This window comes from Electrona antarctica, assembly GCF_951216825.1.
Source record: "Electrona antarctica genome assembly, chromosome: 12".
In the NCBI taxonomy this organism is placed as follows: domain Eukaryota; kingdom Metazoa; phylum Chordata; class Actinopteri; order Myctophiformes; family Myctophidae; genus Electrona; species Electrona antarctica.
The window spans coordinates 21,603,003-21,624,055 of NC_136793.1; the positions used below are offsets into that span (position 1 = coordinate 21,603,003).

Sequence of the window (21,053 nt, forward strand, 5' to 3'; positions counted from 1 at the left end):
TAAAAGGGAAAAGAAACATATACAGGGGGCCAGTTTCGAATTGCAGCCATCCGTAGGTGGCCTTTGAGAGCGGTTTTGAAGGAGTCAAGGGATTCGTCTTGTTTTTGTTTTTGTTTCGTTTCTCTGGTGTTGCCTGGCTACTTGGTGCTGATTAATTCTCTGAATTCTCTGTACCATATTTCTTGTCAATAAAAGAAAGAAAAAAATAAGTACTTTGGTGGCTAGCGCGCATGCGTAAACAGCAAACCCAACCACAGCGGTAACGCAAGTAGAGATCGAGTTAGCCATCAAAATAAAAGCATTTTATGAAATAATAATGATAAAAAAAATACATTTTGCATTGTATAGGCTATATGTAATTAGTTCACGAAAAACAAAAACCTGGGGACCCCCTACTCTATGCTGGGGACCCCCGTCCCCCCCTGCTGGGGACCTATCCGTAGGGTTTTATTTTGAATTTGAAATACACAACCGGAAATTGCACTTATTATTACTCACTTAAAACTGGTCCGTCCATCCATATCAATGTACAGAACCTTGCGGCTGCAAATGTATTCAACATGGCTAACATGACTGAAACATCGTGGATTATTTGTCTGTGGAGTATTCTCATGCATTTTAGTTACATATCAGGTGAGAAAGGCATGGCTGCGTTTCAGCCAACGTCTGCATTTTATAGCTAGTAGCCTAAACATTAGCATACACAGTAGGTGATCTGTAACATATAGGCTACATACACTGAGCTCGTTTGAATGACTGACAGATTGTTAATATAATAACGTAAACTTCACTTACCTTCTCTACTCGAGTCGAGTCGTCATCATTCATTATGCAGTTTATGCATAAAGTGAACATCAATTTATTTTGACGTGTCTCCAATTTGGACTGTTCCAGGTCTTGGGGTCAATGAATTGCTCTACTTCCGAGTTATCAGTCCTGAGGACATAGGTTACATCTTCAGTGCAGCTCCTGCAAAAGACTTTGGTGGAGATTTTGTAAGTAATATTACTCTGTACTTAATTGTTGGGATTTATTATTCACCAAAGAAAGTGTCTGACCTCTTCCCCCTCATACCCCACTAATGCTCGATTTTTTCTCCTATCTCTCCCTCACATTTCTCTGTGGTGGTCTTTGGTCGTTTGTGTTTTGGTCTTCATTACTTCCTTCTTCATCCTCTCCGGCACTTCTCTCTGTTTTCTCATCTGGGACCCAGACTTGTTCTTATGATGAGATTTTACTTGTGCCAGCAGACCCAGCAGATGGCTGCTCAGAAATGAGGAACAAAGAATTAATTCAGGGACAAATAATCCTACTGGAACGAGGGTAATTATGTGTGCAATGCATGTGCTGTATTTGTAGCAAATTAGTAAAGTAAATGATATCCAGGAACCATTCATGTCTATACATTTGATTTTACATAATTCCATATTGAAACACCTGTGTGAAGTGAGGGGTGCTCTAATCAATTATTGAACTTATAGTACCAACCTTGAAACATACCTTAGTTACCGTCACCAAGAATGGTGGTACCTTATTGGCCAAGGGTTTCCACCGACATACCAACAGCCGATTTGCTTAGACACATATGACGTAAATTCTCCATTCATTGTCAATTGCGTGTTCTGACAGAATCTACACTGTAGAATCTACACTGTAGCTGGTTATAGGAGGGGCTAATACATGTTTATGCCCAAGAAAATGCATTTGCAGATACCTAAAGTCATACAAGAGCAGCCAGATTGCATAGCTCTCAGTCTCTGCACTAAAAAGAAAGGAAAATGCTGAATATTTAATAAAATGCAGTATGATAAGCATGTGGTTACATCCAAAATTGTATACCGGTAGTTAAGCTGAAAGTTTGTACTTTCTGTTGATGCCTAAACAATTGCATGTTAGAGACAAGATTTCCTCACAAAATTAAGTAGTTTTTTTTCCAATAGAGCAACTAACCAGAACAATAGCGAGATATTTCTATCATGGTTTTAGGTAGATTTTGATGTCATTCTCATCCTAGCTCTACCCAAAAGTTTGGTACTGGTAAAATTGTGAAAAGGGCATTTGATCAACACATAAGATGATGATCATTATCAATGTCAACGAGGAGGAACTCTCCTGATGGAAAAAAAATGCCGATTTCGTTTTTAACATGTGTAAGTCAATGTGTATGTATCACCATGAATATGTTTTCTACATACTTCTTTCCTGTCATTCTCACACATGTTGAATATATATATATTTTTTTTTTACGTTTTCTTCTATCTGCATGAACTGCAGGGGCTGTTCTTTTGTCCATAAGGCTCGACTAGTGGAGGAGGCAGGGGGAAAAGCAGTGTTGATTGCTGATGATGCAGTTGATAATGACAGCCAGTATTTGGACATGGTTACTGATGGGAGCACAGCCAGACCCAGCATACCTGCACTGTTCCTACTGGGAAGAGACGGGTAATAAGAGAGATACACAGCCACTCTCACACCCTGACATAGACGAACACTACCCTGATTTACACTTAGTGGTATTGTACGATAGTGTCTGGTGCCACAGTGATTGGCTATTTTGAAAAGTGATGTGTTACTGGTTTCATACTAATAATAATAATAATATCATATCACCAATCACCTTTTCACATTTGGTGATTTTCATGTCGATTTTCATATGCATTTGTTCCAGGCTGATGATCAGACGGTCTCTCCAGAGACAAGCACTACCATGGGCTGTTATCTCCATTCCTGTCAACGTTTCTTCTTTGGCCTCTTTCCCCCTCAAGCAACCTCCGTGGACTCTGTGGTAGAGTCAACACGCACACCGGAACTCACATGAATCAACAGCCCACATACCCTGTAAACACGCAGCTTCACACTGAATCCCATTGGTGGTATGGAAATACATGCCTGCTCCCTAAAACTGGTGCACAGCTAAAGCCTCAGTGTTAGTTTATGTTTAGGGTCCATTTTTACACTCAGTTGTGCAAACAAACATGCACACACAGATTGGGTCACCTCGGTTATAAGCAGTGCCCTTTGACAATCCTATTCCAACGGACTTCTTATCAGAGCCTTTACCTTTATCACCATCTGTGGTGGTTCTAGAAACTCTTGTCATCGCAGGACGACCTTGGCTGGGAAATAACCGTTTCTCAATTTCAGCTGTCTGGATGAAGTCGACGGAATTTAGTAATGGTTGTGGAAGACATGTTTGTTTTTTAATAGAACTATCTCCATGTTCTATTCATGTGCAGGGATCCTTGCACATGTTCACCATTGAGTGAGGAAGTGTATATATGGAAAACAGACATTACACAATGATGTGTATTGTTCCCAAACAAATATGTCAATGTTTGGATGAAGCAGTATTAAAAGCTATTAACCACTATTAAAAGTGGTTGACAAAGTTAAGACCAACACAGTTCTGTGCAATGTAAAATTGTCTAAATTAAATTCGGCTAAACTGAACCCACCATCAATCTGTCAAATATTCATGCACAAAATTGTGTGCTTTGCTCTGCCTTAGCTAAATGCTGTCTTCATTTGTAATTCTCACACAAAACATGTTCATGGAGAAGTTTGAAGACCACATATTTAATAAACAAATCCTTTATATGTTGTAGATTGTATCGTTTCTCCTGACAGAAACAATCTTTGCCTGTTGGCCCTGTGCCTGGTGGCTGTAATAGCTGTATCCCATGGCAGGTGCTAAGGCTATAAGTGCTTCCCTGCACCAGTGTTTACTTTTCATGATCAGTTGGCTATACTGTTAGCAGTATACTGAAATTGAAGCGAAGACCTTTACTCTAGTGGAAAAAGATTACTCTGTAGTACTCATATAAAGTTTCATATTATGCACAGTTGCACACACTCGGTGGTCTCATGGTGTTTTTGAGTGGTGCAACCACTCCCTTACGGAGCTATGTGTGTGGGTGCCTGCCTGGCTGGGTGGCTTGGTATGAGCACGAACCTGTGCGCAACCTAACACACACACACAAACACACACGCACATATTAACTGTATAGTGTATATATGATGATTTCGGGTGTGCCGGTACAGTAGAGGGACCCCCACACGGTAACTCTGGATGTTCCGGGGACCCCCACATGGTAACTCATTTCTCTACCGTTTCGGACGTGGGGCGGCTCGCCAGAACCGGGCCGGCACCCTGGCCGTGGTCCCGGAACTTCCGGGGACCCCCACACAGAGTTGCACCACTCACTTCACACGGGTGTGATTTTTTTTTACTGGTACCGCGCACATGCAAGCACCACTGGGTACTTTGTGCGTCTTGGAAAGTCTGGTGGTGACGTGAGGTTGATTTGGTGCGTCTTCTGTTGAATCTATAGGGGACGCGTTCTAGCGTGCACGCACATGCACCGTTCTGTTCCGTCCCTGCGCGTGCACGTCAAATAATTACTGGTACCATGGCGTGGCACTGCGTTCTATGAGCATGACACCACTGCACACACTACTGTATGAGCTTGTAGTTCAACTATTTTCATGATTTGAGACATGACTGGTTGAATGTGGTTGAAACCCTGGAGGACCGTATACAGTTGAGTGTCTCTTCCTCCTATGTCTTAACTGTGTGAGCCATCAGGGCTTCTGTCACAGATTTTTGGGTCTCAGACTCTGAGGGCCCAATAGGCTGCTAAGCTTCTAAAACCATAATATAAAAACGTGCAAAGTTCTACTGTCTACATTATTATTTAAGCAGGCCCAGATGTGCGTTTATTTAAGGTCACATTTGACACGACTCAGAAAATGTAAAAGGCAACAACGGAGTAATTTCTGAGTGAAAAATACTTAGCAAGCCAAGACTGACCTAATAATGCTTACAGTACCAAATTGATTACAATTTAATTTAGGATTTAGATTGCCATCATCCCATTTCATGTCAGTAATCCTAGTCTCAAACCAGAGGGAGGAATCTGCTATTTAAACATTGGGGTGCTGTCAATCTGGGAACTAATTTGTTAAAAAAAAAAAAAAGCATATACAATATTGGTCTTGAGAGAGAGGATGCAGTTGACAGTGTTTGTTTACAGCACTTTTACACCTACGGATGTAGTTCTCTGAAAATGCCACTGGAGAGCCTGATGGAAGTTGATGTCACAGCAAGGACAATTGCTGAGCTTTCAATGTCCGTTATGGCCAAATGATAGACCTAAAAATAAACAAGTTACTATACTAATTAACCTTTGTCTGGTGTTAGAACTTTCCTGAAACAATAAATACTATGATTTTCATCTGATTGTCTCAATAGCTTATGTTTTCCTCCACACTGTGTATAGGCATTTGAAACACTTTCATAGAATTTGGAGTTGTTTAGTCAAGTTCTGCTTCTAAAATAACCGTGATATAAGAAATTCACAGTATACTGTATGTCTACATATATGAGTGTGCTGTGTTTATCCAGCAGATAGAACCAATTCACTTATACCGTACACACAATCTATGCACATTCAAACTCACACCCCACCGTTTTATGCCAGGTTGCAGAGTATCGGTATAATTCTGAAAAGGTCTCTGTGTGTATTTACTGTACGTGTGTGGAAATTACAGGATTCCAGTTTAACCCATTAAAACCGGGAAAGCACCTGTCATTTTATATTTTAGCTCTATTGTTTCTTATACTTTGTCTATTCAAAAATAGATCAACTAATTTCGTGTCGCACTATATGATTTTTGAAAAATCATGAAAATGTGTTCAATCTTTTAATATAATTTTTTTTTTAAATCTTAACTCAACAAAATATTTTTCAGATGGGTATCTGCACCCAAATACATTTTGGATGTCCTTGAAATTAGTATAAGTGGGCTCTAGACCGGATGGCACTGGTTACAGTTTTCAGCTGAACGTATAGAGAGGGACATCCCATGGTTTACAAGTTTTCAGTTACACAGATCACAAATGCAGACACTGGCGAGATAGGACTTAGTGAAAGATATTTATTTTAGAGCTTAATATGAACAAATAGTTTGCTGGTCAACTTCACAAACAAGATTTTGTAAGAAACCTTTCTAATTTAAGTGAAATATAGTGACATTGTAAGATAGTATATTAGCCAGAATGTCTGCACATAACTGACTGCTTACAATCTATTAAACAGCTGAAAGGTTTCTAAAGCTATGATAACTTCTTACTGCAGTACCTGATTAGATCTGAACATTTTAACTTTCAGTTGTATTCCTGCAGTCAGTGTTGGAAAGTAACTAAAGTAAATTATTACTTAAAGCCCAAACCACACCGGTATAGAGACTCCCTGGGACAAAACCGTTTTAAGGTAAACCACACCAATACAACTCATTGCAACTCAATGAGTTGCATTGGTGTGGTTATAACATTCAAATATGTCTTCCCTGTGTATTCTTTGTTTCTTCCTGAAAGCTGAAAGCCCTTTATCATACAACAACAGCTGTGGGTGCGGCTTCAGTTCTGGTGGATCACCACCCACCTGAAAACTGGGCATACTTAATGAACTGTTTGGTGTGGCCACATAAAAACATAATTTTAACACTTTCTGTACACTTTAAAAAAAACTTTATCCTAGTATAATCATAGTACCCGATGATCATGTTTTAGGGGGGGGGGGGGATCGGGGGATCACAGCTTTCCATCTTTAAAGTATAACATTTTTCCAGTAACTAGTAATAGTATAGTATAACTATATACTTAACATTTTGAGTAATAATATTACTACTAATATGTTCCTAAAGTAACTGTAGTAACTATAGTTCCAAAACAAATGTTATAGGCCTACTAAATCATGCCTTCAGAGAAAAATGATGAAATGTATACAAAGGTCAAGGCTGTATATAGTCGTGTAAGACAAATATCTATCTCTTTTACAGTTGACAGTGTGAAAATTAGGTGACAGAGTATTATTTAATGTATCCTAAATCAATAAATGCATCATTATTATATAGTTTGATATTTTTTCTATTTTAAAAATGTATTTATTTTAAATTCAGTTTGGTTTCAGTTAATTTCCAGGTTGGATTTGCTAGTTTCAGTGTAGTTTTTATTGTTTTGTTTTAGTTTAGTTTTTATTAGTTTCAGTTTTCTTGTCATATGGGGCATATCTCAGGGGCAAGATTCAAGAAGTTCAGAAAAGGTATTGTGTAATAGGCTACAAACGCAAAATACCAAAATTACGCAATTACACAGTCCTGTGCTGACAATCTTATTTTCTTTTCAAAATCTTTTTATTTCCTTTTTATAACAGTATGGGTGGTCACAGGTTCATAGAAAAAATAAAAATAAAATATCAGATTTTAGTATCAGTGACTGAGGTAAACAAACGTACTGTATAAATCACAGAGATCGTGGGCAGACATAATGAAAAGACTGTTAGTGCAAAACATGCCCCTTCAAGATAAAAGAAAAACATTTTCTCCCCTTCTAGTCCCAATTTAGTATAGCCAATTCCCAATTCCCCAGCCTCTCTACAAGTACTCCATCTCTGCTAACCCCCACAATCAGTCATTGGGAGGGTGAAGAAAGCCTCGGGTCTCCTCCGATACCCGGGCCATCAAGCCAACATCTTCTTTACACCCGACAGTGAAAGGTCTCACTAGGGGGGCGTAACGCATGTGGAGGTACACGCTATCCCCCCCACCTCCTCCCTCCCCTGAACAGGCGCCCTGACCGCTTGTGGGGATCATCAATGCAGCGACAAAGATGAGCCCTCCCCATTCAGCTTCCCACCCGCGAACACGGCCAATTGTGTTCGTTGGAGCGCCCGGCCAAGCCGTATGCACCATGAAGGCTAAGCTCCATGGTGGTGGGCAGGAACTTTAACCTGCACCACCCGGACGCCCCGATAGTGGTCCCAACCAAGTCCCAACAGAGCAGACAGCTTACAGCCACCCCCCCACAAATATAGTGCCTCTAGAAAATTTGGATGGTGAAATGGTGTCAAGTAAATAGAAAGATGAATAAAACAAATAAAATGGTATATAAATATAAATATAGGTTAATGTAAATATCCAAGTGCATACAAACATCCGCTTGTGTAGTAATATCAACAATGGAAATAATCAGTGTCATCACCAACCATCACAGCTCTAATATTGAAAGTAATAAAATAAGTGGTCAAGTATTGGTATGAAATACAGTTCTTGTGGCGTTTCAACATCAATGACATATGTGACAATGTCATAGTTTCAAGTGTGGCATACCTCAACGGAGAAAAATAATACTGTCTGTGAATCAGTCCTGTCAGAGTAAGTGACCACCAGACCAAAGAGGGCGCTATTGCCCCTAAAATCGTTAAGATGTCAGAAGCAGTTCACAGTTCAAGGTTCAGTGTTCAGTGTTTACTCCAACGGACCAAAGAGGAGGGGGGGCCACTCACTGAAAAACCACCCAATATAAGTGACGGTTGAACATTGCTACTTGTAAACAAAACAAAATGCGCCATCAAGGCTCAACAATGACCAACACACATCGATAAGTGAAGTAGCATTTGAGCACTCCCTAACACAGTATTCTCCACAAACCCTTCATGAAATAAAATAAATAAATAAAACAACACTCAGCGCGACAGCATAACGATCAAACAAACAAACATCATGGAATCAGAGACTTAGAAACGGGCAGATCAGTAGTAATAAGAACGGATAGGTCTAAGCGTTATGTTTTAACATTGAGTATCATCATTAAAGCGAAAAAAATAAGTAGGAAAAGGGCTTCTACAAAAAGGAGATGGATGCATAGCATCTAGATTAGAATGTTAGCGACAATCTTATTTTAAGTTGTCAGACAAAACAAATACATTTTATGTAGCCTATATTTCTTTGTTTTTATTATGTTTTATTTCAGTTAGGCTACTTTTGTACACTATATGATTTCAATTTCCTGCCTCTTTAAAAAACCTAAAATGTTATTATTTTCCCCACACCCCACGTTTTAGCTTTATATTTCGTTTTAGAATTAGGCTATAATAAACTTTGTCTTCTATTTTTCGTTTTGGAAAATCAATCTATTTTAAATAAATACTTATTCCATGGCTCATGTCATGTCATTCACACGCACGTTAATAATTCAGAAATCGCCTTGGACACGCCTAGTCTAAAATAATAAAGGGTCACAAAAAAGAGATGCATATAGGCCTAAAAGGCATGCAGCAAACTTTTATTGGAGAGAAGAAAAGAAAAGCAACATTGAATATCACCTATACCATTATAACAATAAAAACATATCTATATAATAACACACAGTGGGCCTAAATAAAATCCTCTGTGTTGTTAATGTTAAGTTATTTGCGAGTGTATAGCCTATATACATAGCCAACACTCCAAGAGTTTGATTGATTAATTGGAAATTGTAGAATGGGTAAGCACTAAGACTTGTTTACATTTTCAATTCATCTGAATGTGTACAAACGAGGGTCAATTTGGTTTAACAATTAAACAGTCAGTCAGGATTTTTAGAGACAGCCTTGTTGGAGTTAACCACTTGAACTGCAGTGCAGCATCCTATCATGGGCTGGGCGGAATATTCTTTGACAAAACCACATTGCTTGAACATCTGCTGGCACTGGCATGGCTACTATATCAAAATATCCTGGGGCCAGCACCATATAATTTTTCGTTATCAATCAATATCAAAAGACAATGCTGAATGCGTGCGTCCAGCTACATTGCTTTAGTAACTGCAGGCATCATATTTCTAGCAAGTGAACGAAATTATATAGTAACCTAATGACCACAACGTGTGTGGACTCATGGTTATGAAGCGAGTAGCTATACACTAATACTAGAATGGATGGTTAAACCGCAAAATATCGGTAAAATGTGCAATTAAAAGGATAATCGTATCGAGTAGGCTATTTTCCCACCGAATTAAGTCAGGATAAAATCGTTTTAACGCAGCAGTGTGCAGGGACCTTAAGTTCCATTTCAGGAAGGATATAGCCTACCTCCCGAACGAACGTCAATCAGACTACTGAGTAATAAGACATTCCAGCGGTATTCAAATAATGAGTCACTCACAAATGGTGTTCAACATAAAAAATAGCCTATTAGAGCTTTCGAAAATATGATCAGCCTAATTTAATATGCAGCTTTGTATTTAAAGTTATAGGGGTGCTTGCGTTGTGTAGGCCTACATGCATATGACAATTCAATTTCATTATATTAATAACATAAATGGTTTTTTTTCTTCCTGTAGCCCCCCCCCCCCCCCCCCCCCCCCCATTTTATAATATCGTGTGACAGACATGACAGCAATGTAAGCGTGGATTGCAGTTGGCAGTTGCAGCGCCTTGGAGGTTGAGGCCCGAATATGTGAATAATAATGAAGGTATAACCGTATTTGTTGTTACATAATTACAACAAATTGAAAAATATTTGGTGCCCGTTGTCTCTCTCTCTCGTACACAGCCGCACGCACGCGAAAAGCTAACGTGCGTAAAACCAAAACAGTGCGGATAAACGCATTAATCAGTGATTGGTTATTTCCTAAGTTAAATAAATACTATATAAAAAATCATCAGATCAGATCTTTTCACTAGTTGTGTTATAATGCATAAGCCTACGTTTGGGGAGACACCAATTGTTTTGGTGTCAGCTGAAAGCGTTTGCGAACTCCTGGTGCATGCTACAGTTAGAGAAAGAAAAGGAGAAGAAAAGGGTTTATTTGTATTCTATTACGCGTTTGACATGCATGAGCATGCATGCAGTGTTCAAAACTTGAGCTGTAAAGTATGTTTCAAACACCAGCCCTTGTCGCAAGTACCAGCCAATTGACAAACGAGGGGAGGGCAAACAGCAAAATATATCTGTCAAATTGTGCAAATACATCTTTCGGGGTCAATATATTGACCCAGAAAAATGTCGGTAAAATATTATAAATTCCATTTCTTGACGGATAGGATATCCCTCCCGAACGTCAAACAGACCAAGATAACAACAATCCAGTTAAGTATCACAAATATACTGCTGTCATGCATGTTCAACATTACAAAAATACTATTTTGAAGACGAAGATCCCAATATTTGGGCATATATGAAATATCCTCCCAGTGCCATGATGCAGCGAGAACTGCTAGTAAATGCAATTTGGAAAATAATAAATAACAGATAATCCTTGTGTCAAAACTGACAGTGAGTACTGCAGTCAGTGACACACCTGACCTGAGATGATAAACGATTGCATCGTTTGCGCACTTATAAGTAATGTGCAGCTTATAGCCAATTAAGAGTGCACGTGCATGGAAAAGATTGGCCAATCGCGAGATAAGTCAAGAGGTAAAAACGTCTGGGTTTCAGGTATAGATAACCTGTGACATTTTATCACGTCATCGGCGCCATGCAGTGATTTTTTTTTCTCCAATGTGTTTTCTAGACAAAATTCACAACGTTTTTTTTTTTTTTTTTTTACAGTGATTGCATACTTCTAATATGACCCTCGCATGGAACCACCAGCAACACACAGTTATCACATTGCCCATATTTTTGCAAACAAATCGCTTATAGCTAAGATAGCTGTTTCAGAACAATGGATAGCGCTATGTGGTTTCAGTACCATGGACAGCGCTGTTTGTTGCATGTAGGAGCCTGTTGTGTTGCATTTATAGGCCCTAAAGTTGTTTACCATGGGATTGTGTTAAGAGAAAGGGATATATATCATGTGTGCAAAACTGTTCCTGTATAAAGTTGCAGGGAGCATACATCTGATCTGATCTATATAGCTTATACCTTTGGGACTGAGGCAAGAAACCCTACTATTCCTGTCGAAAGTCGTTGTAATGAATTGTCCTTAGAAGACATCGCTCATTGCCAATATTTAGGCTACCGGTATACCATTTTGGATAAAAAAAAAAGATGTCTATTGTTTAATATTTCTATAAATATCGGCCAGGTGAATAGGCTGTATAGTGTAAGCAAAATGATGATGATTTACCACCATTTCCAATCACATTACACATTCACTGCAGTTCTCCTGCGGGTTTAACCACAACCTCAATTTATTTGATCTCTAGGCCTATACGGCGAGTCGGCGAATATGGTCTATTGGAAACATTTAACCTAAATTCTATAAGAAACAGTTAAATTCTAAGAGAACAGTTAGAATAAACGAAATTTATTTTAGGCCTATTTGGGCATAATACTGAAATAGTGTAATCCAACATATAAATTACTAAACAGCAGTACAATTTTTGCTCAATCCCAAACCGGCAGACATCAATCATTAGCGTGGTGAACAAGTCTTTGCGATGAGTTGAAATTATGATTCCAGTGTTGTCAAGAGGAGGTCATGCAATGCAGCGTCCTCACGACGCTTTTACGCCGGTATAGATCCGTCCACGGTCCTGATCAGACCGATTCTGAGTGAGAGAGAGAAAGAGAGAGAGAGAGAGAGGGAGAGAGCGAGATTGATAATGATTGTTATAGTGTTCATCACATTGGCCCTATATGGGCGCTCCTTAATTATCCTTTATCCCTAAACCTCTTTGCCATATCTTGAAAAACATTTTAGCCGATCTACATCGACACATTGTGTGCTTGTAGATCGGATATTTGAACTATTTGAAAATGTTTTTTTTCCCAAAATAGTCAAAAATTGTAAATAAGTTTAGGGATAATGGGTGGCATGCACAAGATATATAGACACAACAGTCTCCAGCTGTTTAATGCAGGAAACAGGATATACATTAATTATATAATATAGGGTTATATAATTATACATACAATAATAATAATAATAATAATAAATATAATACAAAGCACAATGATTAACTTAATATCATCCGCGACCGCAATTGTTTGTCATTCTCAAATTGACCATCGTCGTGGTCAAAAACATGCATCGGACTGTTGGCTACAGTGAAATCCGAACAATCACGTACTTTTTGACATGACCTGATTAACCTGATGATCGATTGAATGCATACAGCAGCACGAGCTGGCAGGTGAATTGGTGGTTATATGACTTATGTGCTGTATTACACAACACCCCAATACTGACCACAAAGAACTCTGTATTACACAACACCCCAATACTGACCACAAAGAACTCTGTATTACACAACACCCCAATACTGACCACAAAGAACTCTGTATTACACAACACCCCAATACTGACCACAAAGAACTCTTGCTGAACTCTTAACACACTTCTGACTCATAATCCAACAAAACACAGTTTGCGATGCATGACATACTGTAAAACAGTGCAAAAAAAACAAACACATACTGGCTTGATTAATCCACCAGCCCATCCATGTGCAACTATCTTACCTGCTCCTCCATTTTGGACACACTCTCTGCCATACTGTTGTCCATATGGCCTCCCTCAGCGCTGGGCTGCCCCATATGTATAGCGCCGGGGTGACCAGTGCGTTCAGCCGAGCCATAATGGCAAACAAGTTCGTGGCTTCATTCCTAAACCTTAGCCCCTTTCTAGTCAACTGCCTCACAATTATATTGACAAATGATGGACACCACAATGCCAAGAAGAATATAACAACAAACACAATGATGCGTAACGATTCCTTCTTGTTATCACGGTCAGCGCTAGGTATTTCCCTCCCCAACTGGTTTCTGGCTATGATGTATAGTTTAATGGTCATCAGAACCTTGGTGAGAACTATAATTTGCAGAGCTATTACACCAAATGCGTTCATTTGAGCCGCTTTTGAAATTGGTACCATACTTTGCACCGTTAGAATACCATAGGTATAGATCCAGCAAAAACTGCAAGTGGCAATCACAACTGATCTAGTAATGTAACGGTTGTAGAAGAAAGGATAGCAAACGGCGAAGTAACGGTCAAACTGAGCAAAGAGAAAGGTTAACACATTGACCCCCAGAAATGAAGGTAAAATATAATATGTTCCATTCCGAGACGGATAGCCCTCTTGGACATCAAAAAGGCCTAAATAGTACACCGAGAACCCAGTCAGTGTGTCACTGATGCTCGTATTCAGCATAAATATAAAGCGGTTCTGAGCTCGCAGATATCTTGTGCTCAATATACCGATGACCACTGAACCGGCCAGCAGCACGGAACTCGTAGCAAAGAGAATGTGGAAGATAAAAATGAAGAAGTCACCGGGACTGTCGAAGTTCACGGACAGGGGAACGGTCGTGTTGGAGAGCATCACGAAGCTCCACCGTAAAGCACAACAATTGCATTTTATAGGCCTACATGTGACTATAGGAGATTCAAGCAAACAAGTATAGCCTATAACGAAACTCTAGGGAGCTATATCATGCTTCAAGTGAAAAGATGACAATTGGAAGTGACGCATGTCAGATTATATGGAAAGTTTTATGAGCACAAACAAACCCATAATTCCTATGGGGTTTGCTTGGTAAAAACGATAAACAGTTGCTTGCTAATGTGGTGGGCATGGGCTTTTCTTCGGTTTAGCTATTGCACCATAGCCTATAGCCTACAGTCTACATCCATTTGTAACTCTAACGTCATAGAAATATGCCAACCAGGTGTAGCCTAAAACACGTTCTGTGGACACACATGACTTCAAAGTAAATGCATGGTAAATGGTGCATAGCGCGCTTATCCAAGGCGCTTTACAGAGGTTGTGCATTACATTCACCCAGACACACCGATGCCGGAGGAAACCATGCAAGGCACCAACCTGCACATCGGGAGCAATTAGGGGTTCAGAGTCTTGCTCAAGGACACTTCGACACTAACTTTGTCGAAAGTATTCCCGTGTTGGTGCCAGGTTTCTGTGGAAATGAACCCTATATATGAAATGGGGTCTCCCCTATGTTCCTCATCCCTATGTTCCCCAGGTTCTATGTTCCCCAGGTTCTATGTTCCCCAATCCCCACTTACCTTAGGGTTTAGGGTTAGGTTTCTGGTTTAAGGACTTCAGTGTTTTGTACTGTACAATAAGTACAGAACAAAGAATGTTTGTTTTTGCCATCTTTGTTGGAGAGTCTGAGCAATTATGTTTTAGTTTATGTTATGCCAGTGTTCATTTTTAGTTGGCTAAGACTAGATAGTTTAAGTAGCCTAGGCAGGCCTAAAGTTCAATGGATTGTTCAAAGAATGAGCTTAAATCAGAATTTGCTACTAAAAGTATAACACTAAAACTAAGTTGCTAAAATACTTTTAGTCTTATTAGAATTACTAAAATTACCAGGTTAGGTTTCTGGTTAGGTTTAGGTTTATTCTAAGTGGGGAACAAATAACCTTTTTTTGCATGGAGGGGAAAATAGAACCTGGGGAACATAGGTACGCTCCCCTGGGCACTAGGGAAAACTAGGCACATAAGAGTGACCACTAAGGAAATGTGGGATTTGGTACCCACTGCCCACCTTTCCTTTTACCCTTCTGAGAACAGTATTGTATATTTAGCTTTGAAATAGTATTTCAAGTTCAAGTTTATGTATAAACAATAATGGTTGTTTTCAATTGAGCACCTCAATAGCCCCATGCATGTGATAACTTGCATCCATCATGGATCACAATGAACATTTTTGTGTTATCCTTTTAGCTAAATGTCCGACTGTACCTTGTGCTGTTTACATTTCTATAATGTATTCATTCATTCATTCATTCATTCATTCATTCATTCAATCGTTCGTTCGTTCGTTCATTCGTTCGTTCATTCATTCATTCATTCAATCAATGGCCAAATATATTCATTTGGGTGTCATGTGGGGGTCCTTGACATGAAAAGGTTTGAGAACCACTGGGATAGGACTTAGGACATTCAAAGATAGCAGCTGCAGGGTCTCCTCAGCAAGGGTCCATACATTATTCACTTCATAATTTTGCATCTTACATACAGACAGACAGACAGACAGACAGACAGACAGACAGACAGACAGACAGACAGACAGACAGACAGACAGACAGACAGACAGACAGACAGACAGATGGATAGATATACTGGATAAGTGGATATTATGATGCTCTTGAACATATATCATCAGTGATGTTACCTGGGGTGGAGGGGGGGGGGTCATTAAGAAGGAATCAAACCCTCACTCTGAACAGAGGCGTTTCCAGGAATTACATGTTGGGCTCTGTCTCTGAATACACAAATATGATTGCTCAGGCCGGATTTATATCTCATATATACCCTTTTACGATTGAATCCCATCTTCCAAGCACATACTGACTTCCCTAAAGATGAATTATCTAGACCATAAATAACGTAATAGAACATCAGAATTTGAAACCATTCTGTGTCAAACCTGAACATAAATCTGAGAGAAAGACTGATATTGACTTTATGCAGACTGCATGCAGCTATCTTGAGATCAGTTTGGATGCGCTTACTTTCAGCAAAGCAACGTCCTGCTGCCTCCTGCATTATGTGTAAATTCAAAACAGGTGGTATGCAGGGCAGTTGTGTGATATCTAACGAGCACTTCCAAACTGCAACACTTAGAACAATAATCACCTGCAAGGAAAGTAACTCATAACATTTCTACAGTGGATTTTTATGAAACAAACACTTTGTATCAGACTGAAGAACAGAACAGTTTTCTGTGTCGGCTGCAATAGTGAAGTTTCACTAGCACAGCCACGTTACCATTGGTTTAAACATAAACTGCAATTTGTCAGGTTTACTGCCATTGTGGACCGCATGGATTGTCCCACGTGAATATGTTCTACTGAACTGAACAGTGTATCCAGCAGTACTATACAAGACCATGCAGCTTACGGTGGTCTGCTGCCATAGTGGGCTACAGAGGAGCTGCAGTGCTCGCCCCATGGTGAAGACAGTTCTGTAAGGAGTCAAAGCCAGTTACGGTGGTAAAACCAGCTTCTAGTTGTTTGTGTTGTCTGACAGCAGGAGGACCAGACAGCTGTATTGAAGCCAGCTAAAGGTTGGTGTGTGTATATGCCTGATGTCAGAGTATAAAATCTCGCACTGAGGCCAGACTAAAGTGTGTGTGAGAGCACATCCAGAGTCAGAGGAACCAAAGTTCTTCACATCCAGGGTCGGAGGAACCAAAGACCTTCATCGACCTAGGCTTCAGACCAGTGAAGTTTTTCTATTTTCTTAATTCTTTAATTTATTTTTGTACTTTTTGAGAGAGCTCTATTTTTGTTTGGGTACCCATTCAGGAAAGTCAGAACTGCAAAACACTCATTTAGAATTAGGTATTGCATGTGGGGTTCAGGGTATATAACTGTTTTGATATGTTTCCTTTTCTTTGACATGATTGTTGAAATGGTGTGGTTATTGTGATTTTTGTTTTGTTTCATGATGTACGCTCCAGTTCGAACTTAAATTTAAATTTCATTTGATCAATTCAATTGAAACCGGATAGTAATACACTATCTAAAATAAAATAAAATTCCTTAATCAAGGTGATTTGATCCATGGTTGTGTTGTTTATTTAATTATAAACTGACACTGGGTTACATATGGGAAAAAGTGTGGGTCATGACCGAAATAATAAGGTCGCGGGTACAAGCGTCCGAAATGAGTGTTCTTCGACGGGTGGCTGGCATCTCCCTTAGAGATAGGGTGAGAAGTTCAGTCACACGAGAGAGACTCGGAGTAGAGCCGCTGCTTCTTCGCCTGGAAAGGAGCCAGCCTAGGTGGTTCGGGCATCTGGTTAGGATGCCTCTCGGGCGTCTCCCTAGGGAGGTCGTCGAGGCACGTCCCACTGGGAGGAGACCCCGGGCAGACCAAGGCGCAGTTGGAGGAAACACATTGACTCACTGGCCTTGGAACGTCTCGGGATCCCCCAGGAGGAAGTCACAAATGTTGCTCTGGAGAGGGAAGTTGCCCCCGTGACCCGACTACGGATAAGCGGTTGAAGATGGATGGATGGAAACACTTTGCAGATAGAAAGAGGTTAATTCAAGCTTTTCGTACAGCTGCAATGTTGGGGTGAGTTTGAAATTTTTTACTACAATCAGATAGGAATTTTCTGTTTGGATGTATGGGCTGTCAATGGGAAATTGCATATAGTTACCATGCACCTTGCATTAACTTAAATGACAAGATGGCTGCGGTGTGCATATGGTCCATTGATTGACATTCCACTTGCAGGCATTTCATAATTGCTGATTTCATCAATACACACACACACACACACACATTATATATATATATATATATATATATATATATATATATATATATATATATCATCATCCATCTATAATCATCATGCGATGCTAAAGAAAAATAAATATATGCTCAAGCAATGTGCAGAGGGCACTCTATAGAGTGAATAGATTTGAACCACTCGAGGGTGCTATACACACCAAGATTTTGCTAAATGAAGTCAGATGCATTGTCCTTAATAAGATTGATGGCTAAATACTGATTTATTAGTTAATAATTTAATAAAATGATTATAATTTCCTTTAATTTAAAATAATTTCCAAATTATTTTATAATTCACAATGAATTCCTATCAAAACCTTATACAACGTGGAACTAAAATAGCAGATCGAGAGAGCACGAGAGACGTGTGGCTGAAAACATCATCAGGGACATCCATCACCCCAGCCACTGCCGCGCCCACGGCCGGGAAAACATTACATGAGCATCAAGAGCAGCACCACCAGACTCTTGAACAGTTTCTACTTTACAATTAGACTGCTGAACAAGAACTAGGTCTGGTGACACTGCACAGACTGCAGTGTCACCAGACCTGTGTTGATTTAGTAGAGACTCCATATATATACACGTAGGCTACATCACTACTATTTATTTATATGCATACATACTGTCATGTCCTAGGCAGGACAGAACAGACTCAGCTGAGCAGTTCTGGTGGCTGAGGGAGTGGTTCCAGGATGCTGGTTCTGCTGTTAAACCCAGGTGCCAGGGACCAATTGCGAATCACCATCAAAGGAGGGTATACCATAGGAACTGAAGCCACAAAAGTCTGGTCCAGACAGAGAGTGAGAGTGCGGCCATGCAGGAGGAGGAGCTGTGTCAACAAGCTCATAGAATGTACAGCAGGTTGAGGAAATGTTTTACAGAATTTAACTTTGCTGTGGACATTGTCATTTAAAAAAGAGGCTGTAATATTTGTTCTGACTTGATTCAGAATGCATTCTGAGGCACTGGTGGAAAACTTATATGCTAATATATATTTAGCACTAGTATTAAAACTTGCCTTTAAAGAGGCATCAAAATTAGATCTTAAATTTTAGATTGCTCCTTTACTTCTTTTCTTCAATGGCTGGCATTTGTGTCCCCACCCCACACACACACACACTAGTCTACACTGTCCTGTTACATTGCAATACATTTTGTTGTGCAGAGACACAGCATATACAAATGATCAGTTTTATGTTGTCAAACACATTACAGTTATAGATTTCATGTTTTTGTTTGCCCTGCAGATCTAACACTTTTTGAGGAAATCATTTATAAAGAAACTGCATGGGTAAAAAAAATCACACCTGTGTGAAGTGAGGCGCTCTTATCATCATATACATGACACGGCTGGGGATCGAACCCTGACCTCCCAGTCTCAGTCAGGGCGGACACTCTAACCACAAGGCCACTGAGCTGTTGTAAGGGTTAAGGGGGTCCTTGAAATTAAAACATTTTAGAACCACTGTGCTACACTATATGGAACAGATCTTTAATTAGTATAGTTGGAGCAATTCATCTGTCTGCTGTATGGACAGAGTTGTGAGTCTTCAGTGGACGTCACCCGTGCCAAGTTGCTTGCGGAAAATGGTGGGGGAAAATGACAAACTCACTTCTTAAATCTAAAGTTGACCTGGCTCGTCTTCTTCCATGCTACTCTGCTCTGAAGAGAACCACTGTGTTACCTTATACAAGCGAGCTGATGACGCTATTGTGGAAAAACCAAAAACCTATGAAGGGCAGGGATGGTTGGCTTTTGAATCCAGTGTGGTCCTGCGGTCCAGTCCTACCAACGTCACTGGTTGACCTCCTTGTCACTGGAGAGCATGGACAAAAAGTTATAAGAAGACTTGACGAGTTCTATGAACACGATGACTGATTAATGTGACTGTGCATTTTGTTCTGCATGGTGCAGGCTAGTGTATAGCGGGTGACTGTTGCTTACATTTTTGCCTGTGAGTGGGTACAGGGTGGAATACTGTCTCCAGGGGTGTCCAGTGTCCACACGTTTTTGACTTGAGAGCTACTTTCAAAATGACCAGCTCAACCCACCGAAATAATTATTATACCATTGCTGAAAATAGTTTAAATATGTATACCTGAGGGGGCTTTAGAATAGCGGAGCTGGCGTTACATTTAGACAAATGCACTTGGAATGGGAAATAGAGCGGAGAAATAGAATAGGTAGGCTTTTTTTTTTTTTGTAATGCTACCTTACCTACGTTTTTTGTGCACAACACTCTTGAAAACAAGATTTTGTGGGTTTGAGCTGACAGGCCCTGTTTGATCATGTCAATCAATCAAGTCACCTTAATTCAAGTGGACATATTCGTATACTATTGCTCATACTGAGTATGTTTTTTGTGTGTGATGTTATGCTATATGCTATGAAGCTTGCTTAAATATGCAGCACCTGTCTAGATACCTTAAAGTTATATGCAACATTGGTATCTCTTACTTGGTAAAAATGTGATTATATTGTAATGGTGGCACTGATTTGCACACCAACATGCCACAGGCACATGTGGTCACTTTAAGAATAGTTTCACTGAGATCCTTGACCCTCAAAACATAGGTCTAGACACCTTATTTGTTCATTTAAGTGCAACATTGGCTGAGAATCGATTATTTTTTATAATCGTGGCACTCAATTACATTACAAATTGTAGATGGGACACTTTGGCAACTTTTTAACATAGCTTATTCAAGTAAGAAGTAATAATGTGGAGTCAGTTCAAACTTTAAAATAGTCATTCATTCATTCATTCCAAATGTATAGCGGATACTGACTGAATATACAATTTTCACCGATTTGAGGTATAGTTCAGAATTTTAGCTACAGAAAGAGTAATTTTCAAGCTAGAAAAGTAATCTTGGGCTCAAATTGAAGCTTAGGGACATGGGAAGTTTTCTATATACAAGTGAGGCAGTGATATTCACCATAATGTGTTGGAAAAGAACCATCTTTGTTGTTATTAGTCAAGCGGACAGCATATTATTTTG

The 21,053-nt window shown here is 39.7% G+C and overlaps 2 protein-coding genes across 2 annotated transcripts; one reads left to right on the plus strand and one right to left on the minus strand.

Annotated features, from left to right (window-relative positions):
- The first annotated feature begins 499 nt into the window (after positions 1–499).
- Positions 500–5,234, plus strand: LOC306933356 (protease-associated domain-containing protein 1-like). The gene is made up of 5 exons (XM_079515548.1): positions 500–633; positions 895–995; positions 1,214–1,323; positions 2,275–2,442; positions 2,669–5,234. The coding sequence occupies exons 1-5, from the start codon at positions 561–563 to the stop codon at positions 2,787–2,789; spliced, it is 573 nt and encodes a 190-aa protein (XP_079371674.1). The 5' UTR covers positions 500–560; the 3' UTR covers positions 2,790–5,234.
- Positions 5,235–13,229: 7,995 nt separating this feature from the next.
- Positions 13,230–14,096, minus strand: LOC306934625 (uncharacterized protein; the record flags this gene model as incomplete). The annotated part of the gene is made up of 1 exon (XM_079517274.1): positions 13,230–14,096. One exon carries the CDS (start codon positions 14,094–14,096, stop codon positions 13,230–13,232), a length of 867 nt encoding a protein of 288 aa, XP_079373400.1.
- Between the last annotated feature and the right edge of the window lie 6,957 nt (positions 14,097–21,053).

What these genes read in the sequence shown, in the direction of transcription:
- LOC306933356 (XM_079515548.1), top strand. Translation starts at nt 561, where the DNA reads ATGGCTAACATGACTGAAACATCGTGGATTATTTGTCTGTGGAGTATT. An exon ending in ATAATCCTACTGGAACGAGG is followed by an intron (nt 1,324 to 2,274) that starts GTAATTATGTGT and finishes CATGAACTGCAG; the next exon opens with GGGCTGTTCTTTTGTCCATA. An exon ending in TTCCTACTGGGAAGAGACGG is followed by an intron (nt 2,443 to 2,668) that starts GTAATAAGAGAG and finishes CATTTGTTCCAG; the next exon opens with GCTGATGATCAGACGGTCTC.